We start from the raw sequence: 24334 nt of genomic DNA on the forward strand, positions 1-24334 counted from the left end.
AAAAGGAAAACCATCACTTAAATCCTCATATCCAGTCAGAAGACACAAGCTCTATATGGAATAATATCCATCATCTGTATTTGGATAAAGCTTAGTTATCATTATGTATGTTCTTCCTTGATCATTTACATTATGATTAGAACTAGCTCTTCATGCCCAAATATAATTTGTTTCACCTTTGAATACTTTGATACTTAAATATAAGTAGATAGATATGTAAGTACATTGAAAAAAAAGAAGTATAAACATTATGCCCTCAAAATAGATACCTAAAAATTTAAAAGTTTGTTCTATTATGATTTCCTCTTCATAAATATTTATACCTTAAAGTTAGAGTAGGAAAGATAACAAAAATTTGCATATCCTCCCATCAAACAGTTTATATTCTCCTCCATAACTTACATATGTAAAAACAACCAAGGAAAATGTAAAGGTTTCATTTGAATCCATATAGTGCCTAGCTAATGGTTCCTTTCACATTTATTGCTAGTGGCAGTGTCTCACTCTAGCCCAGGCTGCCACTGAACTCATATGACCCAGGTTGGCCTTCAATTCATAGCAAACTTCCTGTCTGAGATTTTCAAGCACTGTGATTACAGACATTAGCCACCATACCTGCTTCCTCTCAATAAAATTTAAAAGATGCCTTTATAAATAAAAAGCACAATGTTTTTCTAAGCTTAGAAAGGGTTATTTGGTTTTAGTGTACTACTAGCGAAATGTTCCTTTGGAAATTATTCTTATGTGGGGAAGGGAGCTATGTTTGTGATTATGCTCAAAACATACTATATGAAATCCCAAAGAATTAATAAAAATATTTAAAAAGAAAAGAATTACTCTTAATTTTTTTGTAAATGGCATTCACATTTTGTAATTCCATAGTCAGTCTTAACACTTCTTTGCTTCTTTGACATAAAGTATCACAGTATTTCTGTTATGATAATAGAAAGATAAAATTATTAAAAATCTTTTATGTTTTAGCTCACCCTCTCCCCACTTAGCAGAGCAAATGTTAACTCAACTGCACATGTTTAAAAGAAGAAAAATTATTTTACCTAATGTCACTTTCCCAAACTCGATTTTCATCCAGATCTTCAATAAACTTCTCTCCTTTCATCCAGTAAATCAAAGGACTGACATCTCCACTGTACCCAAAGAAAGCTCTGCAGGTGAGGTTGGCTGAGTCTCCTGTGGAGAGAAATGAAGGAAATAAAGCGTAAAACCATTTGTACCCACTTATTTAAAATGAATTGACTGGTAAGAATTGGCTCATTCCATTGATTTGAAATAGCTAAGAGAATAATTGTTAAGCATTGTCCATAGTTGTCAAATTTATACAATGTTTCATTTTTGACAGTATGTTTTTTGAATGGAACAAGAGTTATTATGAGGTTTAGAAGAGGATCAGTTATCTTATAGGATATTCTTTCATTGAGACTTCAGGATGTTTTCTCATGACTTCAGACTGATAGAGTGAGAGTTTTTGAATCATTCGCAAGAATTGCAGAGATAATATGTCCTTCTCAAGGCATTCCATCAAAGGGTACATGGAGAAACAAAACAGAATCTTTGTCTAGAGACCATGGAGTCAAGAAAGTGTTGCTAAGAGACTTTGAATCCACAAGGAATAACATTTTTTAAAGCAAAGTAACAATATTAGGTAGAAATTTTTGCTTAAAAACCCCCCAAAAATTGCATTAAAATGAATAAATTCATGGTAATAAATATTTAGAATTTTCATTAAGGTAAATCAAGAATATGTATGGTAGAGATGAAGTTTTGTTTTGTTTTGTTTTTCAGTATTTTACTTACTACACTTAGGGCATTTTAATGTATAATTGTAGATATAGGTTAGTTGGCTACTTTACTATAATAAATATAAGTTCTTGACTAAAACATCCAAGTGAATCTAATGTCTTCAAAATGCTAAATTTATCCTTTGTCATTTACAACACTTAGTCAAGCTTTAGTCAAAATTACACAGCTGAAATATTCTAGGTCTAACAAGTTATATGAAGTTCCTGGATTCAAGCAGAACCAGAAAATAAGAGCGGGATATGAGTCCAGTAAGATCCACCCCAGTAACATGAATGTAAGAGAACACTTAGTCATGGTTGCCAACAGAAGAATTGAATTGTGTGTCCCTGTGAAGTTTGCTGACATCTAGAATAAGCTAACTCTCTCAATTAGATGTGACAATAAATTATGATAATAATCTGTGTAATTCTGTGCTCACTGAGCACCAGGAAGGTTGTTCCTAAGGACTAGAAGTCTTTTAACCATGCTAGGAGTAATAGTAACAATGTCTCGGAATTGTGTTTAGGACTTCTACAGAAAAGAGCACAGTACTCAGCTTTCCTTTTTCAAAGAGCAGGGCATTTTGTACACTTGGTTCTACACTTCCACAACAAAAACATTTTTATTGGCTAAAATAAGTATCATTATTTGAATTTTGTCAGTTGTACAAGAAAAAAAAATCCCCAAACACCTATTCTAATATTTTAAGATGTCACAGTGTTTTTTTATTTGCTCATTTTTTTATATTTTCTGCTAGATTCCTAAAAGTTCTGATTCCATATGCAAGAGTCATTCACTGTTGGTAAGTTAGATTAGGCAAGTCCATAAAATAGCTACAAGCTTTTCAGAGGAAAAAAAAATGAAGCTCCTGCCAAACTGACACTCTCCTATAATCTCAGGAACTGAGAAGTAGAGGCAAGAGGATCACAAGTCTGAGGCCAGCCTAGATTATATTGCACATTCTTGGCTATCCTTGGCTACTCTATAGGAAGACCCTGTCTTTAAAGGTCTAAGGGCTGACATTGAAGGTTAGTTGTAAAGTGCTTGTGTATCTTGTTTCAGGTCTTGGGTGTGTTACTCAGCAATGAAAAAGGAAAAAGGGTTCATTATTGCTTTTTGTACACAAACATCTTTAAAATGTTTTAATATTGAATTCACTTCTAGAGAACATTTTATTACAAAAAGATAACTGAATATCAATATTCTTGATTACCATTCAAGTATACATTACTGTAGAATGTGTCACATAATATTAATTTTAAATGAAATATTCTTTGCAGTTTTTTGAGATAAGGCTTTCCTATGTGGACCAGGCTTGCTTTAAACTTAGGACCATTCTGCCTCAGCTTTCCTAGCAGTGGAATTACAGATGTGTGTACTTTTACAGCTGGATGTGCATTTAAGGTTTTAGTAATTATTTTTATGCAGCTGAAGTGCCTGCTACCATGTGAATGTAGCCATAATTCACCAGTAAAGTCTCAAACAGAATCAAGATATATAACTTAAAAGACATATATCAATAATGTACACAGTCTGCTATTTGAAAGACCAAGTTTAAGATTTGAGGTGAGACTCAATGTCTGTAAGTAATAAATAAAAATCTCCAGAGATTGCCTAGCTTTACAGTACAATTTTGTTAAATATACATAGGTTGTACCATGAATAACTGAGCTTGACATTCCTTAGCAGAGGCCAACTGAAGCTCTCACTGTGACCTGAGACAGTTTTTCACATTACTCCCTTTCCCCCCAAGACAAAGGAATTTTGTAGCTCCTCAACTGTCACTTCCTTTCTCTTCAGGCTTTGTGTTGTTTTGACTAGAAAAGGGTTTCTTCACTCATACAGTGCTTTCTTTCTCATTGTGGTTTACAAGATCCTTGACCTTTGACTCCAGCTCGAAAACTAATTTTATCTGCATTGCTACATGATTAGGAAAACCCCATCTAAAATAGTGCATGTGTGGGTCAAAAAGTAGAGTAGCAAAATTCAAGGAAAGAATAAAAGAGGATGAATGGCAGAGAAGAAAAAAATCAAGAGGAAACTTTGGAGGAAATAGAATGACTTTATCATATGGGAAGACGAAGTGTACATGGAAGAGGGATGCAAAGGAACACATAGGTAGGCACAGAGTATTGATAAGACCAGAACAGCAGCAGCTCTGTTGTTCTATGTAAGCCATTTTAAACAATTGAGACTTTCATTTGAGAAAAATGATAATCTGGGGAAAGGTTTTGAATAGCATTTGAAAAAAAAATCACACTTGTCATATAAAATCTAATATTACATTTTCAAACATAGGGTTAGATAAGAAAGGATCAAGAAGGACTAAGCCCACAGTTCTCTGGTGTCACTTAACAAGTAGTCACTGAAAATATCAGATTGTTTATACATAATCGTTTCCAAAGATAAAAGGACATAGAAGCAATGACCATAGAATGTTATACTTATTACAAATATGTTACCAGGGAGCATCTCAAAAAAGAGCTTAAGAGGAAGCTTGAGAGGCTAGAAAGAAAGCTCAGTGGTTAAGAGCATTGACTGTTAGTTCAGAGGACAAGAATTTGATTCCTAGCACCTACATGGTAGTTCACAACCATCTGTAACACCAGTTCTATGGGGATTGACCCTGTCTTCTAGTCTCTGTGGGTACTGTACACATATGCACAGACATACATGCATGCATCACACACATACTCTCTCTCTCTTTCTCTCTTTCTCTCTCTCTCTCTCTCTCTCTCTCACACACACACACACACACACACACACACACACAAATAAACAAGTTTCAAAGTTTAAAAAATTAAAAACAGGAAGTTTGACAAAAATAGATGATTAGAAAATATAGTTTTATTTGTATAATTTATATGTGTCACAGTGATGTTTGTATGAGAATGAGAGAATGAGGAAGTAAGAGAGGGAGGGGGAGAAAAAGAAGAGGGGAGCAGAAGGAGGAGGAGTTAAGAGGAGAGGGAAGGAAAGGAGAGAGAAAAGAAGACACTGATAAACTGAAGTATAACCATCTATTTCTCAATATAGGCCACTGGGAAAGTCAATTTGATCTGTGTCATTCTGTAAAGAGAGTTTTCAGTTTGGTTCCTCTGAAGTGTATCCACTTGTGTTGCTGAGCAAAAGGCTCGAGCCCTCATTTTGTACATAGCTTCCCAGTAGGGAAGACCCACAGAGGCTAGTAGAATCCCTCTTTAGAAAAGACCAGTAAGGTCCAGCTCACATGGGAAATTCTACCCAAAGGCTTCATTGTCAGTACTGAAGAAAGAGGGTCATATGCTAGTTTGAGGAAGAAGCTTCAGAGAAGGTTATTATTTTTATAACCTCCAATGCTACCACTTATTTTGTTTCTTTCTATAAACTTCTAATTTCATATCACTTTTAAATTTTATATAGCCATATAGATGTGAGAAATGTGGTTTTAAATTCCCTTCCTTCCTTTCTCCTTCTTCTCTTTTACTTTTCTTAAGACAGTATACTTAAAATTTGTTAAAAGATGTTGCTACCTGTGATGGTTTAATGAGGATGGCCCTCATAGGCTAAAATATTTGAACACTTGGTCCCTAGTTGGTGGAACTGTTTTGGAGGAGGGATAGGAGGTGTGGCCTTGTTGGAGGAGGTATGTCACTGGAGATGAGCTTGGAGGCTCCAAAAGCCCACTCCAGGGCCAGTCTCTCCTCATCTCTTTCTCTGTCTCTGTCTATCTCTCCCCCTTTCTCTCTCTGTGCTTCCTGCTTATGGATATGATCTAAGCTTTCAGTTACTGCTCCAGCACCATCCCTGCCTTCCTGCTGCCATGTTTTTTGCCATATGGTCATGTCTTCACCTTCTGAACCTGGAAGCAATCTCTCAATTAAATGCTTTCTTCCATAAGTTGCCTTGGACATGATGTTTTGCCTTAGTCATAGAAAAGAAATTAAGACGCCATCTGACCGAATTTTGATTTGACAAATTAAGAACATTCTAGAGAACCTGAACTTTTAACAAGCATTTTGGGTCATTTTATTTAAGTGGTTAAACTTATCTCTTAAGAGTAGAAGGATTTATTTTTATCTTAAAGCTTGTCTAAATTAGGAAAGGGAGTCAGAAACAGCTGCATCAACTCTCATCTCCTGAAAAACAAGAGAGGGAGAGAGAAAGGAAGAGAAACATTTGAGCCCATAAGCAGGAACTAAGGGCAGGGATGCTGGCAAGAGGAAGGAGAATGACAATGGCATATAGAGTAGTAGCCGGTGGAGGGGAACAAGATGTCCAGATGGGGCACTGACCTTAAACCAAGCTGTAGTGTTAGAGACTGTTTGCAATGGAATGTAAGCAGAAACAGTTTGTAATGGGACATGACTTGCCAGTCTATGGCACATCTTTCAGGGTTATTGGATCCTGGTGTTGAATTCAGGTCACTAATAGATGTGCATATCCCCCCAGTCTGATACTGATGAACTGATTTGTTTCTTCTACCTCCTCTCTGAAATCTAGGAAAAATAATGTTATCTCCATTTACAATTTAGCTCAACATTCTTCTGTTTCATAGACACCAGTTGTTCTGACTTTTCCTTTGACCTTGTCAAGGCATCATCTGTTTGGCTTTCTCATATCATATGATGCATTTTTTTTCTAAAATTCAGTCATCTTACACTGCATGAGAGTCATGATTGTATGTTTTTCTGAAAAAACATCTGCTAACAAGAATGCTATGACTGGTGCTTGCACATCATAAAAATAAGCAACATTTATATGCACATAATACATATCTCTCAGAACGTTACCAATATTATTATTATTATTATTATTATTATTATTATTATTATTATAGCTTTTTCTGAAATGAAGAACCGGCATTAAAAAACACTTGTGCTTGATTTAAGTCTAATTAACTTTTCATCTTATTAACAGGAGCTAATACCACCTTTTTCTTTGCATTTCTAAATTACTGTAACATGCAATTTTTGATAAGGCAATTCTAACGTGACACAAAGAGCCTAGAATCCTCTTCCATTTATTTATCGAAAAAGAACCCACCTCTGCATCTCATCTCTATACTAATGCTTAACTACAAATGTAGGAAGTTGGGTTAGAATTCCAGAAGCTACAGAGGAGAGACACACATTTATTTAATTTTCTTCTCTACTTAATTTCTTTCAGATAACAAGAGACACATCTAAGCTGTGGCGCCAACACTCCAGTACATCAGCTGCATCAGTCAGCCAGAGCTGGAGAAGTGAAGGTAATGGTATTCCTGCTGCTGCCAGTTGATATCTGTAAAAGCTACAGTAAATTGCACTAAATGCTTCTGCTGCCTCTTTGGCAGAAAGGTGCACCGTCAGCTCAGTCTCACTAGGTTCCGAAGGAAGCACGGAAATTGATAATAAAAAATCATTTGCTATCTAAAATGAGAACAATGCTTGTCACAGTGCAAGTTTTCAACTAGGCCATGTTGTGAGCATGTCTTAAAGGGAAAAGAATACATTTTGCCTTTAACTAGCATATTCCAATCAGCTAAGTAGGAGCATTTCTTATTTAATGCAAGCATCTAATTAGGTATTATTTAGTCATTTCTAAAACTACTGAGACCAGAGTATCTCTCCACTAGAGGACACTCTCAAACTTATTGAGAAATAATGAAACAAAACAAAACAAAACAAAACAAACACACCAACTGAACAACCAAACATGCAAAAACCCCTCCTTTTCTAATTAAAAGAAAATTTCTTCCCTAATTAAAAAGTATCAGCATCTAGAGATCTTACTTGTTGCAATTAGGAAATTGTGAGCATTTTTCTTAAATAAGATGTTGAGTAGAAGGGGGATCTTAATTTTATTGCATCATTAATCATGTATATTAAAATAATTCTATGATCATGGTAAAGTTAAATGTTTTGCCAAAGACTACCCACTTAAGGTAAAAGCAAAGTGCTTTACAAAACATATTTATCTGTTGTCATTAGTTATACAGAATTGCTGCCTTTACCAGAAAGCTGAAAGCCTTTATTCAAAAACATACAATGAAAAGAAGAGACTCTCATTTCTGCCACCTCTCCTCTCTGTCTCTTTCTCTGTATTCCCTGTCTGCCCCTATCCTACTCTAGAGAGGAAAGAAAGTTCTTTAGAACTACCTCAAGACATTTTACTTAAACCAGAACTAGGATCTATGGCAGCAAAGAGGTGCCAGCATCCACCTGCAGACAGTTCAGAAAGCTATCTGAGAACATTGAGAGGAAGCAAAAGCAATGGGAAGGACTGGGTGTGTTACAATCATACTTGAAAAGGTTATTCCTGCAAGTTCTGACATCTACTCATATTTCAAGGGAACAAAATCACAAGGGAAGAACAAGGCATACATTTTAAAACTTGCTAAACAAATCCAGCTCTTGTGTGAGATTTCTGCAGCAAACTACCTTGCTAACCACTTCTGTAAGAACAAAGTCATGCATGGCCAGGCAGTAGATTGTAAGAGGATTTAAGTGACTACAAGGAAGTTAGAATTAACCAAGTCATTATATGTTTATAGTACCCATGAGAGTGCTCATTAACTGATCATAATTGTTGCTCGAATTGCTATTATTATGGGATGGAAGCCTTTATGTGATGGTTTTACGTGACGATAGACCAAATTACCCAACTCAAGAATCAGAGAATTTTGCTCTAAAACCTGAGTAAGCTGTTGGGATTATTTTCCACACTGATGGAATAAAGAGAGGCCATAGCCAAGTGCTCCAGAACAGAGACTGAATTTTATAAAGTTGAAAGAAAGAAGGCAGGAAAAATGGGAATATGATGACCATATTATATGGGAGTGGTTCAATGGTTCCTGGAAAGAACCATAGTTTAGTTACTGAAGGCTGTGTTCTCGCTGTGTCAAATCAAAGCTCAAGGTGTCTAGAATAATGACTGATGAAGAATGGGACACAAAATATTTGCCACCCAGTGTTGCCTGATGGCTTGTTCCTGAGGATGTTGTACAGGAGTGTTGAGAAGATGGGTATAAGATAAAGATTGGTAAGTGGGGTAGCATTGTGGTGAGAATCATTCATGAAACTAACCTAAAGCATATTTGCTCAAATGGGTATTGAGGAAATTTTACCAATGTCTGCGAGGTAGAAGCAAGAATATATTTGCTTCTGTGTTGAACAGTGGATAGAAGAAGTCATGATATCTTTGCTTGCTGAGGAAGACATCAGAACTGCTTATAACTTTTTATCATTTTAAAATTGTTTCAAGTTATGCATAAGATGCACATCTTCCTGTTGCAGACATTGGGATATTGTTAGTGCAGCGGCCTTGTGACCTTGTGCTACTGTGAATTTTGCTGTTGCATCTTGTTAGAAATGGCTACTGTATTTTTGCTCTCGTAATTGTGTAGCCACCGTACTATATTCTTCCTTGATGCCTTCATCCCCTGTGATACATTCTTAGCCTTCTAGAGTCTTGTGCATTTAAAGCAAATTACTACTCTTCAACATCCAACTATATTTAAACTAGCTGCTAGAAGCTCACAGAGAAAATGTTTATCTGGAGTCAGCAAATCAGCAAAGAACTTAGAATTCAGCATCATAAGCAATTTAAGGAAAAAAAATAAAAGAAATGAATGGACAGAAATATGGAAAGGAGAAAACTGAAAGAAGGTGGCAAAGGGGGTATTAATGCTGATGTGATGGATAATGAAATAGCTCCATCAGTTTATTCAAATGTAAATAATTCTTACTTCTGTTATACATGGATTCACAGGGGTTATAATACTCTACTATGGACCCTGTCCATACATTGCTTTCTCTCTTTAAAATTATTTCTGTTTTGTTTTTTCTGCTTATGTTATTTTTCTCCAAACCCAGTCTGAGATCTACTGAGGCAGAGACCACTAAGCATGTTCCAGTGTTTACTATTTCCTTATAGCTGTTATTAATACAGTCACGAAAATATTTGTTGAATATATGGATACTCCGTTACAGGCTATATTTCTTAGCTTCTATTATAGTTAGAATTGGCAATGCAGCTGAAAAAGGCTAATGAGATAGAATGAAGAAAAAAATGTGTGCAGTTTTCTGGTCATTTGCTTTATGGTGAATTCTCATCCTTTTCCTACAGACAGATGTGTCCATGAACTGTTTTATGCACATATATGATGACAAATGATTAAAGCAACAAACTATAAGGAACCTAGGTCCCTGAATAACTTAATGGAACAGAATTTGTTCCTTAGTCTGGGACAGTTCCCTACTGGAATAGTAAATAAGTCCACTTTTAACTCATTGAAGATAGTATATTTGGGGGATATCCTTGTCAATTATCGTAGTCTCTCCTTATCAGTACCTATACAATCATTTTTTTCATCTTACCTTGGAATTTTTATGGTGGCAGCTAAATCATGACTATATATTGTTTGACCCACTTGTGGATTTAGACAAGAGACCTGCCTGTCCCACTATAATTTCCCAAAGTATCTATGCACAAAATAAGAAAATTGAAACAAAACTTCCAGCTTTGATTAGAGAAACACTACAATGTTTTTACTTAGTCATTGGTTTATTTAAAGGTAGCAATGCAAAAAGACTCTGTCTTAGGTGTGTGTGTGTGTGTGTGTGTGTGTGTGTGTGTGTGTGTGTGTGTGTGTGTGTGTTTGCATCCATGTGTGATTTACAAAGGTGTTTGTTCTGTTTTTATGAGAACAGTTTGGGTTAAAGGGAAGGTTCACTTTGTCACATTTTGTGTTTACCTGAGTGTCCTAACATTCAAAGATCAAATGGATAGCTCATATATGTGAAAAAAGTCTGACCTTCTTATGTTTTAATAAATATAATTCACAATTCTTAGGTTTATTGGCTTTTGAGGTTAGTCTTTTAGGGGGGTTATAAGATTATAAAACATGGTTAGTGCAGCACACAGTGATAGCTCATGCTTGTTATTCATTATTTAAAATGTAATTGGGGAGTCAATGAACTCACTGTTTTCTGTTTTCTTCTCTCCTGCCCAGAAGGGCTTTTCTTTCTCCCCATGATACTGAAACTCCACAGTAAGAACTGCAGGTGTTTCAGTTGTCTTATAGCTCCTGATTCTAAATCCCCAATGAAGTGTTTTACTGTTTTTTTTCCTTTATCTACATTCCAGAGAAAGAGATGTAGTAATAGTCTGAATGAACTATAATAGTAGTTTGAACCACTGATGTTCCAAATGGGAGGGAATTTTCTGTGATGAATTAATCAGGAAAAGTTTCAGAAGTTGGTAGCACACATGAGTGTGTTCAGTACTGTAAAAATTCCGGGTTATTTTCATTATCACTTTATGACCAAAGATATTTCAATTTTTTTCATTCTTAAGAAAGACACATCATTTCCTTTTTGCAACCTGTCATCTCAGGTCATTCAAATAGTGGTGTCTTTAAAATCGCTTGAAAGAAACCCTTATATTCTGCCTTTCATTCTTCTTTCTTGACACTAGAACTTTAGGTTCAGTAGCTATTTGCCCTTCCCCATGCTTCAAAGTATTTTATTCTAGCCAAGCATATGACTTCCCGAGAAGCTTCAACTTTCTTCAAGTCTTTTCTTCCTTTTGGGATTTCAATCAGAGATTTTATCACCTTGCTGTCCTGCTCACAATATTCCCTTTGCTCCTGGCCTTTATGCTGAAGCAAGCATCTCATTAAAACACACACAAATAAGTGCCCATCTCCAATTTCCAGACAGATGGGTTACTCTTCTGTGAGTTATTGAGAGTTTTTTTCCTAACATGCTTTTAAGTGACACCTATCTTATGTAAGGCTTATAAGACTTACCCAGATGGTTTATAACCCTCAAGATATGCTCAATAGAGGTGATTGTAAAGTAGAATATGAGACTTGTCAGCATCAAATAAAGGTTATCATTTGAGAATATCCTTACAACTGTCATTTCTAAAAATATGTTTTATTTTTCTTGTATTTTTTGTGTCTATTATTATTACAATTCCCTGTGGGTTTTTTATTTTTCAATATAAGCAACTCTCTAAGTGGAAAAATATAGAAGGAAATTAAAATAAGCAAATTTTCTTCTGTTTAGGAAACAGCCACTTGAATCATTGCATAAAGATGAATACTTTTGCTGGGTGTGGTGGCACACGCCTTTAATTCTAGCACTTGTGAGGCAGAGGCCAAGGAATCTCTGTGAGTATGAGGCCAGTCTGGTCTACAAAGTGAGTTCCAGGACAACCAGGGCTGTTCCACAGAGAAACCCTGTCTAGAAAAACAACAACAAAAAATAGATGAATATTTTCTCCAAGGTTTTTATGCAAATGCTTATACTTGTAGATATACTAAGAAACTTGTGTTCTGTCAGTATTTGACCTTCATGTGTGTCTTTGTGTACTATAATTCATGTAACTAAAAAATTTAGCAACTATATCTAAATATTTTTCAGGAAATTCTGTCAATAACTATGTAGCCTAAAGAGTAAAGCCATTTGCTCATATCTAGGTGATACTTTATAACATATTAACTCTTGGTGTTAGGCACGAGAATGCTACATGTTCGAAGGTTAATGGTAAATGCTGCTGATAGAATGTGTGTTATAAGTCACATGTCATCTTGGATTAATGAAAGTGCTCATTGATCTAATTGACCAGATCATTCTGATAATCATTTATCTAACTACATCAAAACAAGAAAAAAAGAATGAAAACCTAAACCTGCTAACATAGCCAGATTCTTGTGAGCAGAATTTCTAGTCATTATATGCATGCATGGAATTCTCAAACAAAATTGAAATTATGAAGCATCATTTAATTAATATGTTTTGTGGATCTGATTTTAAATATGCCTTGAAAAGTATAATTTTATAGACTACAGATCACTAATACCCATTGGGAGTGCAACATTAAAAGAACATGGGCAAATGCTAGAAGAGTTATATTGCTCATCTGTGGTTAAAGACTCTGGGTTTCCTCACTACAACTGAAAATTTTGATCAGTTTTGCTGTGTTGGCACTTGTTTTCAGACTAGCTCTGCTTTCTAATGATCCCTTACTTGAAAATCAATCTTTGCCACCTGGTTTCCACTTAAGGTCTTTCAGTAACAATATAAAACTATAACCTGTGGTAATACCTGCTCCATTATGAGAGTCAAAGTACTGTGAACAATATTTATAGTCTTAATTTAAGTCAACAGTGTCATGTCTATTTGTTCAACTGTTCCCAACTTTATGATAGCTTTGTAGCTGCTCATTTAGCTCAGTCAAATTGTATTTCCCAGAATTCCCTTACTTATGTACATTTAGTCATAACAGGCTACAGGAGAAATTCTCTTAACATTAGTGGAGAATAAAAAAATAGCCACAATTTAATAGTATGTAAGTGAATACATGCATGCTGGCTGAAACAGCAGTTGGAAGCAATTGCTCTTTTTTTTTTCCCTGAAATCTTCCTTCAGTGTCTGGTTGCTAGACTAGACAACTATGTGCTTGCTCCTTGAGTCAACACAGATTTCAGTGTACCTAATGAAATTCAGCCTTGTTTACAATGCTCCTATCTCAATTTTAAATTTCATCACTAGATGTAGAGACACTTATGGAGACTACTTTGCTATTCGTCCAGATTATGTAAACCAATTCTCCATTAAAAAAATTCTCTCTTTCTCCTTCCCTCCCTCCTTCCCTCCTTTTCTCCCTTCCTCCCCCTCCCCTCTCCCTCTCTCTCACACACATAAGCAGTAAAATTCATATATAATACCCTACTATTCTGCAACTCAGAACACTGGCTGACGCATATGATATGAAACAGTTATCAGTCTATTACCCTTAATAACGAGTTCTGCTCTCTCAATGAGTTCTCTTTTAAGAATAGACAAATTAGCTTTATATACATGCAGCATCATGTAACAAATGCTAAATGGTGAGTTTCTCTCCTGCTGTGTTTCCCAGTCCTTTTGCCTAAATATGTAACACATTGAAGGTTCATGGCAAACTTACTTGGTACAGTCTGAGTTCCATTGAAAGCATGTGACTGAAACAAATTGTTTGTTTGCATAGTTGTGTTTTTATTTTCTTTCTTTTACTCCATCTTTCTACATCCTTTATATGCTTTACCATCCCTTCTTAGGACTGTTTCTACTGGAAATATAGTTGGTGTAACTGTTAAAGTCATTGATATATATATAAGAACACATCATTGTGTTTATCAAGCCCCTCTCCACATGACTCAAGGATCTATACAGAAGAGGAGGAGGAAAGATTTTTAAGAGTCAAATGTTATGGATAATGCCAAGGAAACAGTTTCTTCCAGATATAACAGAACTGATGGACATATTAACTCAGACTATGGCAGGACACACAAGACCTGCACAGAAGTTCAAACCAGATGGGATCCTAGCAGTGAGATGGGGAAGTAAACACTGAGTTCCACCCTGAACCAAGACACTATTTGTGATTGATACCAGCTGGCCAAGGAAAATCAGGTTTTTTGTTTGTTTGTTTGTTTTGTTTTTGTTTTTTTTGTTTTTGTTTTGTTTTTTGTTTTTTGTAATGGAGTCCCCATGCCCAGGAGTGGTTGTACTACACAAAACGGACTCAATGGTATTTTTGAAGACTTTTTGTTTCATTTTGCTTTGTTTTGGGCTTTTTCCCCATATAGGTCTTTTGCTTATTTGATTTGATTTTGATTTTTGTTGGTTGTGTGTGTATGATTCATGAGGGGTTTTGTTTGTTTTTTGTTTCTTTTATTTACCAAAAATGAGGGGGAGACAAAACATGAATTGGGTAGGTAGTGAGGTGGGGAGGAGGAAAAACAAGAATTGTAATTAACACACAGTTGATGAAGGTGTAGAGAATAAGTTTCTGAGGAGTGCAGGCTAGAAATGAGTCATCTATGTCATATCCCTTCCTCAAGCTCAGGGGACAGTGAAAACGAGGAGATGGAATGACTGGAAAGAGCCAAGACTGGGGATAACCCCAGTAAAACAGTAGTTTTTGCCCATGACAGGGCAACTGCACTCCTGAACTCACAGTATCTGTGGCTGCCTTCCCAAGAGCTACCCCTGAGCAAGCCAGCCAAAACTCCAGCATGGCTAGAGGAAAGCATCCCAAGGCCTCATTTTGAAGAGCTATTTTAAGTAGATGGCTTCTGGGGAAGGGACACTCAAGTTTTCTTTAAGGGCCTGGCCTTTTGTAGGTCATTCATCTTCCATTTGGTGGCCCTATACCCCTGAGTATGTGTACACTATAAATGGGACTAAGTGAGCTATAAAAAAAAGAACAAAGTTAGGAGGAGGTAGAAGGTAGAAAAAGGATCAGTGAGGAACTGAGATGATGAGTAGAGGGTGAATATGATCAAAACATACTGTATATATGTGTGAAATTCTCGAAGAATTGCTTTGAGAATATAGCCTTCTCGCTATAACATGGAAGCTACCCCTATGAAATCTCAACAACATGGCTGCCTAAATAAGACCTGAACAACCTAACTAACAATTGATGATATCTCAACATAGATAAGAGAAATCCCATAGGGCTGTACCCTTAAATGAAAAGGTATAAACAATGAACAGCTTTTGAGAGAGGGAGACTTTGTCTTCCTCTGGGAAGACACTATTGAGTATCTACTGCAAAGTGGTCAGCATTACCAACATATATTCAGGTAACATTGGACAGATTCAGGAGGTTGTGTTTAGAAGTTGATTAGTGTGTATAATGTTTAAAGAAGTGAGAGGGAAACATGAGAAAAGTAAGAGAGAAGAAGGAGGTGGGAAATTATGTAACTATAGGTTTATTAATTTTTTAATTACTAAAATATATTAAAAGAAAGAAGCTGTTATTTTCATTATAGTGCAAAGAGAAGAGTGGCTTTAAGAAAGACAAAAACAAACTAGGTGTCATGGCTCAAGGCTTTAATCCCAGAACTCTGGAGGCAAAAGCAAGCAAATCTCTGGGAGTTCAAACCTGCCCAGTCTATATAGACAGTTCCAGACTAGCCAGGGTAGAGGGCTGCATGATGAGACTGCTCTCCTCCCCCAACAAAAAAGATAAGAATAAAGAATCTCTGATCTAGTTAAATATATTATAAAATATCAGTTACTCATTATATGCATATTATAACTTCTAAAAGTAATATAGGATTCACTTGTCTTTTTTGTTTACTTGGGTTAATAGAAATTAAAAACATTTAGAATTCTTTGAAAATGCTATTGGGTTTTTTGAAGAAAATAAACTACTAAGTTAAACTCTAAAATACTTGGAATTTTGGAAAGAAAACTAAAACATTTATTTATCTAATGACAATGAACTAGTAAAAGAGTTTAACATAAAAAAGCCTCTTCATTTAAGTATTAAGATATTGGTGAAGAATTGGGTGTGGTGATCTATACCTTTAATCCCAGCATTTGGGAGGCAAAAGCAGTCAGATCTCTATGTGATGGAGGACAGCCTGGTCTACGTAAGTGTTCTAGGGAAGCCATGGCTACATAGTGAGGTCCTGTTTCAAAAAACAAAACAAACAAAAAAAAACTTGTGGAATTCAACTATAATAACATTTAGTTAGAATTTGCAAAAATACATTTTAAAGTTGTTTCTTTTCTTTTCTTTTTCTTTTTTTTCTTTTGAGACAGGGTTACTTTGTGTAGCTTTGGTGTCTTTCCTGGAATTCACTCTGTAGCCCAGGGTGGCCTCGAACTCACAGAGATCCACCTGGCTCTGTTCCCAAGTGCTGGGATTAAAGGGATGTGCTACCACCACCCGGCTTAAAGTTGTTTCTATGTGTTAAAAGTATTAAAACTACCTAACATGCATGAAATCACTAGCCATCTCATCTGAATTTTCAACCATCCTTTTTTCAGTTAACAGCTTTAAAGGAATATGCAGTTTTATATATTTTGAATATAAATTAAATGGTTCTTTTAGTCATTGTTCTTTAAATATCCTTTTTGTGAAATATGATATTAGCTATTCTATGTAAAACAAAATGCGAAATAGCATAAAGTATAAAAAAAGTAATCACAATAGAACAAGAATGAAAAAACTCATCAGTATTTGAGATGAGAAATCTGACATTGACTTCACTCTGATCCTGACATTGGAGAGTAAGTAGGGCCACTGGGACATATTCAAGAACCTCTTTTTTCTTTTAAAAATCTGTCTATCAACCAATTAACACCTAGATTGATGCATTAATGAGCAATTAATTGGTTGTCAGAGACATATGGATGAGTATTACATAAGGGAATCCCTCTGGCTGTGCCTGTTCAAGGAAAGCAAGGCCTGAATCAGTAGAGAAAGAAGGAACTTCTGAAAACTTGTCATTGTACCATTGAAAAAGTAATGTCAGCATTTTCTTCATAAATACTGTAGTATTTCCTCAAGTGATTCCTATTTTAATCATTCAGCCTGAACAGTAAAATAATCTTTAAATGCTGTGCTAATTTATTTTCTACGTGTTTATATGTAAAGTATTTAAGTATGTATGTACAAAAGTGTTACTCAAATAAGCTATTTAAGTATATATGTATATATAAGTGTGAAGATGAACTTGTAATTTTGAATAAAAGAACAAAATCTTAAATGTCAAGTTGGGGTAAAACAAATTTGTATGGTGATTCCAGTTAACAGTTCTATCTATTAAAAAAATTCACATCTAGATTTTCTTGAAGCACATTGTATAGGCTGCAAAAGAGCAGGTTCCCAGAGTGGTTTGGTACTTCAACACCAGTTTGTAATTTGTACTCTAAAACATAAATGTATTAGTTGAAATCTTGGCCTCTTTTTCAAAGAAAGAGCATCTATCTTTTCTTGTCTCTTTACATTAATCAAGTTATGACACTTAACCACTTTTCTTTTGCAAAGGTAGGTGTTAAACATTTAAATACAAGTTTTTTTTTGTTTTGTTTTTGTTTTTCGAGACAGGGTTTCTCTGTGTAGCTTTGTGCCTTTCTTGGAACTCACTCTGTAGCCCAGGCTGGCCTCGAACTCACAGAGATCCGCCTGCCTCTGCCTTCCAAGTGCTGGGATTAAAGGCGTGCGCCACCACTGCCTGGCTTAAATACAAGTTTTTAATAAGAAATAGAAGAACTAATTCTTATATGAAATGCTAAGTGCACAATAAATTAGCACTGACTAATGGCTCAATAAATAATAAGAAAAAATTGTTAGTACTAGTTAGAATTCAGATTTTAATGTGTTGTATATTTATTACCTTTCTTCAGTATCTTCCTAGGTAACCAAGGAGCTGCAAGGTTAAGGTATGGCTTAGGTGACCTCCCTAAAGTATACTGTGATTGAAGCCATCCATGGTCTACAGGGTACCAGTATTAGGAAGTAGTGGTAGTTTTGGGTGATGGGACACAGGAGAAAGTCTCAGTGTAGGTTTTGGGCTGTTAGCTCTGCTTCTGCTCTTGGTTTGCAGCCACTTGCTTGCTTCTATTTTGCTGTCCAGAACTGTCATCTGCCATGTTCAGAACTGAGACCTAGTTGAGAACTAATGTCAGTGTCATAACCTTGAACCTCTAACAGTATGAGCTAGACCGGGCTTATTTTACCTCATAAGCAGCCTGTGGCAGGCATTTCATTGTAGTAATGCAAAGCAGACTAAATTTGCAAGCCTTTACTATATCCTCAGTGTACCTTCTAAATTCAATCCATTTATTCAAGTTTATTGCATCTTTATTTTATTTCTTTGCCTCTTCACCAGACTGTAAAGTTATTTGCAAACAATAGTTGCCTCTAAATAAAAATTTATGGACTGTAAATCCTCCGATTTTAGATTCAAGGACATCTGGGATACTATTAGTGTTAGCATAAAAATCACAGAGATTAAATCTATAAGGAAATACTTCACAATTTTTTTTCCCTGTGTGGGTTAACTTTATGCTCACTTACACACAAATAAACAGACAAGTTAACAAGTTGAAAAGAACAATCTTCTGAAGCCAGAAAATTATGAAACACAAACTACTTCTAGTAGCATACTCTTCTTAACATTCAAGAAGTAATTGTTTAACTTAATGAGAGTTTCTAAAGCAAGTAAAGGTAAAACTGAATGTAGGCAGTTGTGGTAAACCTCTTTTGAATGGGAAAAGAAATTGTGAGATATAATCAAATATAAAATATTATGTTTAACGCCTTTGGAACCTATGAGCTTTATGGCTATGGAAGTGTAAAAATTCATAATTCTACCTGGCAGACTCTTCTCCAAAATTAGGTTTACAATTTGTAAGAACATGAAGTATGTGTATAAGTAGTGAACAAAGGCTTAGTTCTTTATCTAATAATTCTTTGAGATTGTATTAATAATCACCAACAATTAATGAGGACTCTTTCAACTCTTCCTACTATTTATTGAAATCATATTTATATATATGATGCATACTTTCTGTGATGCTGGGTATTGAACACGTTAGACAAATGCTCTACCTCTACCTTATAGGCCCAGCCAGGATATAAACTTTTAAGAAAAATTATTGTAGCATTATATTCATTCCTTCAAGCATGTTTTTTTTTTTAAAAAAAATCACACATAAGATAACAGAGGAAGATTTTCTTAGGTGCTTTAACTCAAACCATCAACCACAAATCACATAATTTTTTTTATTGTGACCTGGGCTTTCCATTCTTTTCTGTGGTATATGTCATCATCTTTTAGGTAGCTCATAGCAGTCAGCAGCCCTTCTCTAAAATGTACATGAGCATAGCCACATCCATCAATGTCATTCCATGAGTCTTAACATCAGAACCTCTGAGGAGGAATTTGGGCCCAGCAGCCACATCTTCACTTTGTACTAAAAGCTTCTGAGTGCAGACCAATCAGTACCACCTGATAGATGTTTGGAACAGCAGAAGGCTCGTTCTGAGCTAAGAAAAAAAAGCCTGAAAGCAATAGGCCTTCTTCTGGGAACAGAGAGAAGTCCGACTTAAAGCATATATCTGCTTTTAATTTTAAAGTTATTACCTTGTCTTAAAAACCACATCTATTAATCTATTTATTTATTTATTTATTTATTTATTTATTTATTTACATTCATCTATTTATTTGTTTGTGTGTCGGGGGATAATACCTATGTGTCTGTCTCTCTGTGTGTACACAAGTTCCACAAGACATGTGTGGAGGTCAGAGAATAACTTGCAGGAGTCATTCTTTCTTTCTACCATGTAGACTCCGGAGATTGACCTCAGATCATCAGGACTGAACTCAGGTCATTGAACTCAACCAAAAACAACCCAATCTATTTATTTGTTTTAAAACAGATTTTTCACAGTGACTCAGCTACTCAGCAGGATTGAGAATATCTGGGTTTTATCTGTTGATTTAGGAACAAACTGAAGGAGCCAAAGGTAGAACTCAAGGTGAGTGCCCTTAAAATGAGCATAACCATGTCTGACCCAGTTGGAATCTGGCCCGTTTTGAATGGATTAGAGGAGTTATATGGCTTGGGAGACCAGGATGTTTAGATATTGTGTCCTAGGTACTAATGGCTGGGTAGAAACCATGCATTTGAATTCTGCAGTGGCTAAAATGAATTGAAGCATGCCTCAAACCATCAGTTACAGGTACTGCTAGGTAGTACAGAATAAACTAGTCATCCACAGTTTGGAAATCGGGAATCTACTCTGTAGGCTACTGTCATAATGTTGTTAGCATAATTAGGATAAAATAACCATCTTTTTGCTTGAGCAGAATGAATTTGATGAGAGTCGTAGGAACTTTTAACTCATTTTAGTAACAGTCGGGAATTTGTTAGTCCTAAAGAAAGCATTGCCTTATTGAAGTGGATAAGAAACAATGTGGATTTAAAAAGTAGCAGGAGAGGACTGGGATTTTATTTACCAACTATTAGGAATTGCTGGGATTTGCTCCTGTGGGTGTTAATCAGGTTAAAGCTGTGGCTTCACTCTTCTCCAAGTTTTCACAACTGTGATTATAGACTCTGATATACTTAATTCTAAGGGGCTAGGGCACATGACCCTAAGCTCAAGCTTTGGTTGAGTTGTGATAGCAATGAATTTAACTGATAAAGGAAATGACCAGTTAGGGAATAAAAATGAAAAGCAGAATTAAAATGTTATAAGCAAAGTGATTTGCGTCTTGTCTTTCTTCATTGTGAATACTCTTTAGTCTTACAATGAATTCTTTGAATATATGGATTATATGGCATATACATATGGTACATATAGCATATAAGTGCATTTATGTACATATCTGTTTGTGTATCATATAAGATGATGAGTAAAAATTTATTCTTTGGTTTTATCTCCAAGGGGTAACCATAGAGACAGTTACTTTTGTATCTTTCTTGGCTACTACAACACATAAATATATATTTAGGCACCATTTATATATAATAATATACAAGTAAACATAAAAACATATACAGCATGTACATAAATATGCACACATGTATCATTTGTAGCAGCTGAAGACTTCCTTTTGACCAAGGCAACCATCTTAGAGGCCTGAGGCCAACCCTTTTAGCAACTGGAGGCTGTTATGACAATTCCAGGAATTATAAGTCCATTAAGTTATTCCAGGAATGCAAAAGATGTTATCTCCTGCCTGCAGAAGTGCACTTTCCCAGGAATGAATTGTGGCTTTTACCTATAAAAGGTTCTCTCCCCTTTTAGCTGGGTCACAGTCCCAAGTCCAACCAAGCAGGCTGTTGGTCAGGTACAGCTCAAATAAAATTTGGCTAATTAAAGCTTGATAGAGTCCGGGTGGCCTTTTATTGTTCTCCAACTCCATAACATATTGAGATACATATGTGCACATACACACATCCATATTTATCATTTATAAAGCACAAGTGAGATTATATCAGTATATATAGATGTATATTTTTCATTCAAATAGCCACAAATTATTGTAATATGGGGGTAAATTATAGCTTAACCAATTCATATCCAGGGACACTTTTATGTGCCATTTTGTACTTACTGTTCCAAAATTGGCTGTTCTAAATGTCTTTAAATGGATATATTTATAGAAAAGTATAAATAATATATAATATATTGAATTAGGTCATGAATAAAAATGGAGAGATTTAAATGTAAATTTCAGACTGGTGAATATGTAACACAAATGAACAATATGAAAAAGGGAAAGGGGGCAGTAGACATTAAACTTCAAAACAGTTCCAATCAGCAGGAAAGAGGCTGATTTTATAGGCTGTATTTACGTTTTCTATTCGAAACACAAGTTTTAATTTGATGATATTAAGGCGTCTACATTTTAGAGTCTGGCATATACAAAAGCAAGGACTTGTACACCAAGAAACCACATTATTGTTGTGGTACTTAAATATCAAACATGCATATTAAAAAAAAATCGAGCAAGGTTTCAGATTGAAATCTTGATCTACTTTGATCTAGATATGGGTCTAATTTCAAGTGTAAAAAAGACCTCATTTTGAAATGTGAAATGCTAAAACTGCTAGAAGATCATATAGGCAGTATACTACAAGATAGAGGTATAAGTAGGATTTTCTGAACTGGCCGATTTTTTTTTTCAGGATTTAAAGCCAGTGATTAAGAACTAAATCTTCATAAAACAAAAACAGCTAAGGCAATAATCAATTGAGTGAAGAAGAAACTCTCAGAATGGGAGAGACTCTTTGCCAGCTATAAATCTGACAGGGCATTAATATCAATGATATAGATAGATATATATCACAATATATAATATATATATACATATATATATATATATATTAATCACAAAATCAGACTCAAGGAAACAAATGACCCAATTAAAAAATAAGCTAGGGATATAAACAGGTTTTCAACAGAAAAAATTAGAATAGCTGAGAAATACCTCAAAAAGTATTCATCATTCTTAGCAATTAGAACAATGTAACTGAAAACAACTTTGAGATTTCATCTCTCCACAATGAAAATGACAAAGATCAACCAAACAACTGATAACAGAAGCTGGCAAGGTCATAAGGAAAGAGGAGCCCTCATTTACTGTTGGTGGGGTTGTAAATTGGTGCACGTAAACTGGAAATCAGTAGAGCGAGTCCTCAAAAACCTAAAAATAAACCTACCACATGACTTAGCTATATCATTGTTTGGCATATGCTTAAAGGGCTTGACATCCTGTTTGTTGCTTCTCTACTTATAATAGCCAGGAAATGGAAACAACCTAAATGTCCTTCAATTGACAGATAATGAAAATGTGGTAAATACACACAATGGAATATTATTCAGGTATAAGAATAAATGAAACCATGAAATTTGAGGTAAATGGATGTACCTAGAAAAGATTATATTGAGTGAAGTAACTCAGACCTGGAAAGACAAACACCACATTTTTTTTTCATCTGTGGTTCCTAGTTCAATGTACTTCAGATGTGAGTATATAACATTGAGTAATCATAGAAACCAGGAAAGCATAAAGGGACCATCAGTGGCCGGCGGGAGGGTGCTTGAAAGTGGAATGGTAGAATATATGTGATATTTATGAATCAGCCTGCCTCCATCATAGGCTTAAAAGACAAACCAGGCTCATTCCTGTTTATGATTAAACTCTTTTTCTCAAGGATTGGGCTATGCCCCACTTATAACCTTAAGTACAAATGGTTCTGTACTTCCTGTTCCAGAAAATGGCAGCCATCCCTTTATTTCAAAAAGTTGGTTATAACTATCTTTCAACCCTACCTTTGTTCCTTTGTTTCAAAAGGTTGTTATGACTACCTTATGGCCACCTTGTAATCATGTGTTTGTTTCAGGAGGGCATTATGACTAACTTGTTATGCTTTTGTTCTTAACCCCACTTATATTGCTCACTAAATCCCCTATTTGGAAACTGCCTACCCCTGAGCTATAAAAACCTTTTCTTCCTCACATCCAATGCTGACCTCTCGAAACCCACCTTTGGGGGAGGCAGTCCATATACATGAATAAAACAATTTACTTTAATTAGTCACTTGCTTTAATTAATTTGGCCATGATAATTTGGGTCAGTGGTCTTTCCCCACATATCTCTGGGATTAACAATAAGAAGTGGGAAATTGAAAAATGGGAAGGGATTTCTAACTGGGGAGAGGGATAGAGGTCAATTAAAAAAAAGAAGTGATGAGGGACAAATAATATCAAGCCTCAAAGAATTCTATTATTTTGTATTTACTTACAATTGTACTCTTTCTCTCATATATATGTGTGTGTGTGCATGCGTGCGTGCATGCGTGCGTGCGTGTGTGTGTGTGTGTGTGTGTATGTGTGTGTCATACAATGTGTATTACAATGTGTCATACAATGTGAACTGACAATGCTCCCCACAAGAACCAGAGACTAATAAAAATCCTAGTACCAGGCACAGGAGACCTGCTTTCACATGGATGGTAAGGGTAACTAATCCAAATGACTCCCAAAGCAATGTAGACTATTGTTGTAGCCCTGGGTTGTCTCTTAAAGGTTGAAAGTAAGTCCCTATTGCAGAAGACACTGTATATTTAGGGTATAGGGCTCAGATGATTAACCTAAAACCCTCCTTCCTATGGTCTGGCTTCCATGGTACCAAAAGATGCTGTGTAAGCTGTCAAAGGAGGGAAGCAATCCATAGTCTTACCATCTGCAACACTTATGAACCACAACA

General features: G+C 35.5%; 1 protein-coding gene across 1 annotated transcript in view; it reads right to left on the reverse strand.

Annotated features, from left to right (window-relative positions):
* Nucleotides 1-24334, reverse strand: part of Il1rapl1 (interleukin 1 receptor accessory protein like 1) — a 1261588-nt gene that overhangs the window by 36382 nt on the left and 1200872 nt on the right. The window contains exon 7 of the mRNA XM_028885184.1: nucleotides 1056-1188. Coding sequence (XP_028741017.1) covers nucleotides 1056-1188 — 133 coding nt within the window. The remainder of the gene's footprint in view (nucleotides 1-1055; nucleotides 1189-24334) is intronic.

The sequence above is a fragment of the Peromyscus leucopus genome, chromosome X (assembly GCF_004664715.2).
Source record: "Peromyscus leucopus breed LL Stock chromosome X, UCI_PerLeu_2.1, whole genome shotgun sequence".
In the NCBI taxonomy this organism is placed as follows: domain Eukaryota; kingdom Metazoa; phylum Chordata; class Mammalia; order Rodentia; family Cricetidae; genus Peromyscus; species Peromyscus leucopus.